Below are 7352 nucleotides of genomic sequence, written 5' to 3'. Positions count from 1 at the left end.
CACCATCGTCGGACGCCGGCGAGCCCTTCTGCCCCGACCGTCGCTGCCCTAGCGCAGAGCTCCACCGACGAACCAGAGATGGCGGGTTCTAGTAACCCTACTCCAACCACTGGAGTCTCAGGTATGAACCCATCCATCTCCCCCCTCTCTCCCTTCTACTCTCGGTAGTGCGGTCATCGGGTTGTTGAAGATGAACATTACATAGCTATCAGCAATATCCTTTCCATATACGGTATGATTGATGCGCTTGATTTCGCACTCGTATTATTATCTCCGGTGATTAATTTTAACCTGGAGAAAATATGTGCTTATGCCCCCCTTTTGTTGGGGGAAAGAGTAAGTCTACACCAGAACGAAGACAATTAGCAACAGCAAGCAAGGGCCGGAGATCAGCGACCGCCGCGTAGCCGAGGCTCGGTTGGGCAGCAAGGGGTACTGGTCCGGCGGTGGCATGACGCACTCGTGGCCGTCGAAGTAGACCCTCCTCGGGAACGCCCAGCCCCCCGAGAAGGTGAAGTCGCTCTCGTTCTTCTTCAGTATCATCTCCGTCTGCACGTTCCCGTCCTGCAGGAGCATCTCGTTGTAGTGCTTTACCCCCCAGAACATCGCCGTGTCATCTGCAAAAACCAAGCCCACAAGCCTCGCGTTATTTTTCCTTTCGGATTCGCGATTTTGTGGCAGATTCTGCTGCATCTTTAATGGTGGCGGCCACTTACTGTAGGTGCCGTACTCGATGAGAGGCTGGTAGTTGAAGCTGAACAGCTGCGTCAGGCTCCGCAGGTTCGGGTGCTGCATCACCAGGTTCCAGTCGGTGTAGTTCCTCACCAGGTTGTAGTTCGAGATCGTCACCTTCACCCTCCAGTACTCCCGGTAGTTCACCTTCACGTGCCAGTGCACCCGGACCGGGCACATGTGATCGGTGCACCGAACGATTGGCGCGGCCGGCTCGTCGTCCCCGTGCGGCAGCGCCAGCGCCGTCGAGCGGTCGCTCCCGCTGAAAGAACCAAACGAAAACGTGCACAGATCAGAAAGCTGGCGCCACAATAATGTCGAGCGAGCAAGCGTGACAGGAACGCGGTGTGAGACTGGCTAGCTTTACCTGACGCATTGCGGCGCCGGTGGGGACCATTGGCAGCCGCAGCTGCATTGCGGGCACGCCACGATCGTGCTGTTGTAGAACGCCGAGAGGGAGACGCAGCACGACGGCGACGCCGACTCCCTGTACTGCGAGTACGAGCAGGTCACCTGCCATGTCACTGCACAGCAGCATAAATCACCCAGAGGTCAGCTCCGGTGTACGGTGCGTACGCAGAAACAAGAAGAGCATGATCTTAACCAAGAAGAGAATGCCTTACGGAGCACTTGGACGTGCCGCTGCTTGTCGACCTTGAACCGGGTCGCGGGCACCTCGGTCGCGTTGCTGCAGGTGTACCCCGGCACGCCAATGTTGAAGTCCCACGGCTTCTCGGGACCCTTGCTGCTGCCATTGTGGTCTTTGGCATACGCAAACTCGCCGACGGTCATCTGGAACGCGGCGGTGGATGTCATGTTGTTCTGGGTGAGGGACGACAGCACGCCGCCGCGGCAGCAGTTGGCGACCTGCTGGTTGTACGGCGTGCCGGGCGGCAGGTCGACTATGACGGGCCGCGGCTCGCAGCAATGCGGGGGTTTAGCGGCGCCGATGCGGGAGCAGTCGCCCTGCTCCGTCGCCTCCGCGCCCGTCGTGGCCCAGATGACCTCCTTGCCGGCCCAGTTCCAGCTCAGCCGCCACCCCGGCTGCTCGATGTGGCGGTACAGCTGGTTATTGTGGATGCTCACCATGACCTGCGAACATACCAAAACGTTTGATTCTGTATCCAGTGATAATTGCCCAATTTTTTCTTCTTTTTTGAAGAGATCTGCTGCATAATCAAATGTACAGCTTGGAAAGGGGGATATGGCAACTGGGAAACACGAATAATTGCTAGCAGTAAGGGAGGTAGAGAAGTCGAAATCTTTCTTTGGTGAATCAACTAGAAAACTTGCTGCCCGCAAAAAAGAATAAGAAAATTCATGGATAGTTAAATCGCGATACTAAAACTCACAGGTACGTATGCGCACCGTGTACGTGCTGCCGGTGCTGTCGATGCTCTGAAAATCCCAGCTGATTGTGATGTTCCCGTTCGGATCCATCGGATCATATGCGGCTGATAGAACAGCAAATAAAATAAAACAAGAGCAATCTTAGACAACAGAAACGCTCGAGGCAACAAGAATATGACGGCGAGGATCAGAGGGTTACCAGCAAATCGAGCGGTTAGATAGCACAGCAAGATGAACAGGACGAAGCACTGCATCTCCATCGGTCTGAAGCCGAGTGGATTGTTCACACGCCAAAGCATCGCGGTACCGAGACCCCTTCCTTGTGAACACACTCGACGCTTGGATTCGCAGGAGGCAAGGGGAAGACGAAAGGGGGTACGAGGAAGAAGACACGATGAAGCCCGTAGGCAATCTGAACGCTGATGTGACATGCACCTCATCAGTTGCAGCATCCGCCTCGAATTAATCGCCAGAGAGGGGGCTACGCACACAGATGCTCCACTACTTACTCCAAGAAAAAACATTGAATACTCTCCCTTTACTTACTTGGTAATCCAGTTGGCGTCCGGTCATCGTCGGCTGCGTATTTGGAAAGCCTAACCGGAGATTGGTCATGCAGGCCTCCTTTACCTTGTACACATTTGTCACGCACTCACCCCATTGTTGCCACATTTGGAGGGAAGTTTTGAATCGGAGGGTCACGTTCACTGGCATGTGGTCCCAAGAAAAGAAACATTCATCATGCCCGGCAGTCTCCCATGTAAAGCTACTCCTGTCTATAAGTGGCATATGAAGAGGACCCGAGTCCTGAGTATTTCAATTGGTGCCAAATGTCAGTGGCCTTTAGCAACGGCTTAATACCACATCGCAATCTCTCGTTCTCACCTCATGGTGGCAGATACAGAGATAGTACTTGGTGGTGGTGGAAAAAGTGTAGTAAAAACTTAGAAAACGATAAAAAATACGGATGCCTAATTCGAACAAAACGTGCTCATTGGAGAAGATTATGGGCCTTATTTTTTAGGAAGGTTATGGGCCTGATGTGAAATGCTAAGGGAGAGGGAGAGAATAAACAGGCCCAAGGCACTAACTGTCCAAAAGGCCGACTGATGTGTGCCTCGCTGCTGTTTTTTGTTCGTGCTCGCTCTCGCTGACTCGCTCCGACGGCCGGGCGACTAGGGATGGAGCGACCAGCGACTACGACGTGTGTTGCGGCGGCCGGCGGTGAGGAGCGACAAACCGTCTCCAATTCATTTCCATTCCCTACTTTCCCTCTGCTTCCATGCCAGCCTGCGTGCTGCGCTACCCGCCATGGAGTTGGAGATGGAGGGAGAAGAAGCCGAAGCTAGGCACGGGCACCGCAGTGGCCGAGGTTTAGCGGGGGAGTCGGCGGCGCGGAGCATGGGCTTTCCGTCTTGATCTGCCACGCTCTTATGTAAGATTTCGCTTGCTCTGCATCTAGTTGTGCCAAAATTCACATCTGTTTGTTGTGCTGCCCCTGGTGTGTTCCATCAAATGCCAATGAGTGTTTCTTGAGTAGAACATGAGCGGCCTTTTTGTCCAAATCGATGTGGTCTTTGTAAAAGGAAGATTCTAAAACGAAATAGTTCATAACTCAAGATCAATCTCTAGTTTGTTGTCGTGGGATCCAAATATACTTGCGCTGTATACCCTAGACCTGGTGTTTACTTTGTTAGACCGATTTCAATGGCCGTGGTTTAATCTTGTTAGCTGACAAAAATTTCAATTGCAAAGTTCTGACAGTAAATTGGCTACATTAGTGTAAGGATGTAGTATACAGTCGTTCGTATCCTTGTTTTTGGAAAATCGTGTACTGCAGTATCGCTGTATCGGTACACCGTATTTGCAACCCCTACTCTCGGCCCAAGCTAAAATTTTGGATTGGGTCCGCCACTGGTAGAGAAACCAGGCCTAAATGAGACAGCAGGCAACAGGCCCAAAGGCTGGTGTGTGCTCGCTTATAAGGCTCACGTTTTTTTCTTTCAAAAAGAGAAGATGTATCCTACTCTATCTGATAGGTCGCTCAATTCATTTAAGGTCTAATAGCGCTTCGCGCTGCTGATGGTGACTAAAAAAACTTGATTGACCTTTTCTAGTCCTACCTCGTCGACGTAGGCTCCTCCGATTCAACTTGACAGCGACAATCGAAGAAGCTACATGATGTTACGAATTAGAACCTATGTACGTATTGTTATAGCATCTTTAAGTTTTTAATTATACTGATAATGATCGAATAAAGTTACCTAGTTTCTTAAAAAAATAAGGCTCACGTTCAAACGACCATCCTAGAATCTGAACACGTGCCAGGCCGCCAGGCGCCAGCAGCACAGAGTCGTCACGCTCACCGAGGCTGGCAACGACATGGTGGAATTCCTGCTCGCTTCCTCGCCTTCTCGCTCGCGGCAACATTCTCTGCCTCGTCGACGGCCGCGGGCCGCCCGGCCCTCGGCTGCCTCGACAACCTTCGAAAGAGCGTGGGCGTTGTCGACATGCAGTGCGGCGCTGCCAGCAAGGAGACGCTCATATACCAAACAACTCCGCCATACCCAAGCATAAATCCAGAAAGTCTGGCTTCAGGAAGCGAAACAATTTTGCAACGAGCTCGAATTCAACACATATACCAATCGATCCAACAGAGAAGCATTGGTCCGTTTCGTTTCGCCTTTTTTCCCCCATCGTTCCCAGGAGTAATGAGTATCTTCTGGGTTCTAGTAGTATTCGAGTACAGATAGTACTGAAGACGGCGAGTTTTTCACCAGTAAGAACAGGGAGGCGACGCTCTGGGTCGCTTAGTGCCGGTCCAGTCCGCGTGCATCTGCGGCACCCAGCACTCCCGTCTGGTCCGCTCATCGGCAGTAACAACGGCGTCTTGCAGCAGCCCGCCGATCTGGGCTTGCCCGTCCTGCTCAAACGCAAGTTGCCACATGCCAAGTGAGTCCAAGCATGAATTGAATTTGTTGCTCTATTTTGTTGTGTTTGTACATGTAGGACGTGTTTGGTTCGGCTGCTTTACTCATGCAGGACGCGCGCGTGCAGCCAGACGGAGAGAGACTGACGTTTGGATGGCTGCATCGGTGGGAAAAGCTGCACCCGCCGGTGCAAATGCATCCGCCCAGCCAGGCCGGCGGGAAACGCCGGATTCGGCCGTTTCTCCAGGGCCTGACCGGCGGGATGCAGCAGATTAGCACTAATGACGAATAATTAGTGAATATTAACTCATATTAATATTTTTTTAAATTAGATTAAAGTTTAATATGATAAATTAATTATTATAGAGTGTATTTATGTTAAATAAACATCATATCAATACTTGTTTTTTATTTCAATCTAATGTAACATATACTCATGCGGGCAACCAAACACAATCTCTTCTCAACCAGACTGAACACATGCAGCCAACCAAACAGACCCTACTGCATCTCCTCAGCCTGTCTCAACTCAGCCTGCATGAGCCATACGAGCCAGGCTGAGGACGTTCGGGCAACCAAACACACCCGTAGTGAATGGTTCAAGTTTAAAATGCAAAAATTAATACGGAGCAAACCGAGAAAAAAGATACGCAAGCTGATCGTTTATATCAGATCATATCGTATCTAGGTGGTTGTACTAGTGTACAAAAAAAAAATCGTATCTAGGGTGGTCTCCACGAACCACGAGATATTATCCTAACAGGCTGATCCAGCAACTCGTTTTTTTCTTAATGCAAGTGTGAGCATGACAACAAACTGCCTCCATAATTGTCAGCTCAAAATATTGCCAAAGGTCGTAGTGGTTACTGGTTAGGGTGTAGATGACCGGCCACCGGCGATGCGTATGGCGCATTGGGCTTCTGTGCTGTGCACATGACGGCGCAGGACCGGTGAGGTACAGGAGTTGTCCATGCACCGTACTAGTAACTCGCAATGGTATCTGCATGGTACTGAAGCGGCGCGGTCGGGCGGGATGGAATAACTGACTTACTGACCTGATAGAGGCCGCCAGAGCAGTCGGCGATGCCAGCGGACGCGCTGTCCACGAGGAAGTCCTCGACGTGCCACCCGGGCAGCGTCTTGGTCAGGTACTCGGAGATGCTGCTCCCGTCGCTCGCGCTCGCCGTGGTCGCCCCGGCACCGCCGCTGCAAGGATCGGCGTTGCGGGGGCTGCCGCTGCTGTTCTCCTCCTGATTTTCCTCTGATGACACGGGGGAGTCCACCGGCGCCGACGAGAGGTGCACGCCGGTGAGAAGGAACCGGCTGTGCCGCCTCGTCATCTCGCTGGCGGTGTGCACCGGCACGTCGCACTCCCAGCACAGGATCGCCCTGTCCTCCTTGCAGAACAAGAACCCCCTCCTCTCCTGCAGTCCAAGCTCGATCAGACTCCAGTTTCGGTAGCAACAACGCAAAGATCAACAGCTTCTTCTATACTACGTTTGGTGTGCCACTGACCTGGCAGATGTCGCAGAGCGGCGGCTTCTGGGCGGAGGACGAGGACGATGAGGAGGAGGGCGAGGGGTGGAGGAGGGAGAACCGCCAGTGCTTCCCCGCGAGCTTGTTGGCGCGGTGGACGCGGCGGTCGCACGCGTCGCACAGCGCGGCCTCGTCGGCGCAGCAGAAGACGGAGGCCGCCTCTGCCGCGCACACGTCGCACTGCACCTTCATGCCGCTGCCTACAACGCCTCGATGGATCGATCCGCGCAGGAGGCTAGCGAGGTGGCCAGGAAGCTGATCAAGCGCAGAAGGTGGTGTGGGAGTGGGAGACGTAGATAAGATAGCCTAAGTCGTCAATGTCTCGGCTAGCTAGAGATCGATGTTGCAACCGAAGGAACTAGAATAGCGGCACAGAAGATGTGCTTATATATTGGGAAAGTAGGCGTTGAGAAATATCACTGGATGCCAATCTTTTTCCACACACGAGTGCGATTAGTGGAAACACTGTGCTCACACTTTACGATTTCCAGACGTGTGATATTGCCGCATTTCTACGACAACATGGAGTCCCTGTACTAAAAAAAAGAGTTTGGTGAAAAGTGGGGAATTGTGAAGTTCTATAGGAGGGGGGTGAAGGTCTATAGCTAGGTGACGCAAATATCCATGAAGGATATGGAAGCCGGTGCTACAATCGTCCCGGTGACTTATCCTGATTTCCGATAACTTTGATGCCACATGATGGTACCAAGCGAGAGGTGATATGCTACAAACTGGATATAGGAGATGTTGGATAATGACTCAGACTTTATAAGATCATAGTGGAATACGACTTTATAAAAAATG

General features: G+C 52.1%; 1 protein-coding gene across 4 annotated transcripts; it reads right to left on the bottom strand.

Moving 5' to 3' along the window:
• Positions 1 to 292: 292 nt before the first annotated feature.
• On the bottom strand, positions 293 to 7110 carry LOC133924662 (COBRA-like protein 7). 4 transcript variants are annotated; one of them, XM_062370300.1, is made up of 8 exons: positions 6528 to 7110; positions 6068 to 6436; positions 2282 to 2501; positions 2101 to 2186; positions 1356 to 1824; positions 1100 to 1256; positions 717 to 994; positions 293 to 617 (listed from the first exon to the last, which is right to left on the bottom strand). In XM_062370300.1, exons 1-8 carry the CDS (start codon positions 6738 to 6740, stop codon positions 343 to 345), a joined length of 2067 nt encoding a protein of 688 aa, XP_062226284.1. In that variant the 5' UTR covers positions 6741 to 7110; the 3' UTR covers positions 293 to 342. The 4 variants fall into 4 exon arrangements, with proteins under 4 accessions (XP_062226284.1, XP_062226287.1, XP_062226285.1 ...); XM_062370303.1 differs by lacking the exons at positions 6068 to 6436; positions 6528 to 7110 and adding an exon at positions 2629 to 3077; XM_062370301.1 differs by lacking the exons at positions 2101 to 2186; positions 2282 to 2501 and having other exon boundaries at positions 6528 to 7109.
• Between the last annotated feature and the right edge of the window lie 242 nt (positions 7111 to 7352).

Source organism: Phragmites australis, chromosome 7 (genome assembly GCF_958298935.1).
Source record: "Phragmites australis chromosome 7, lpPhrAust1.1, whole genome shotgun sequence".
Taxonomy (NCBI): domain Eukaryota; kingdom Viridiplantae; phylum Streptophyta; class Magnoliopsida; order Poales; family Poaceae; genus Phragmites; species Phragmites australis.
Note: the sequence above shows the minus strand (reverse complement) of the source record. Positions and strands in the feature narration are given on the sequence as shown.

Bases quoted from the DNA above. Each gene is read 5' to 3' on its own strand.
- LOC133924662 (XM_062370300.1), bottom strand. From the start codon at position 6,740: ATGAAGGTGCAGTGCGACGTGTGCGCGGCAGAGGCGGCCTCCGTCTTC. The intron at 1,825-2,100 runs GTGCGCATACGT...GTATGTTCGCAG, and splicing joins GCACCGGCAGCACGTACACG to GTCATGGTGAGCATCCACAA. The intron at 995-1,099 runs GTAAAGCTAGCC...TGGTTCTTTCAG, and splicing joins CCGGCGCCGCAATGCGTCAG to CGGGAGCGACCGCTCGACGG.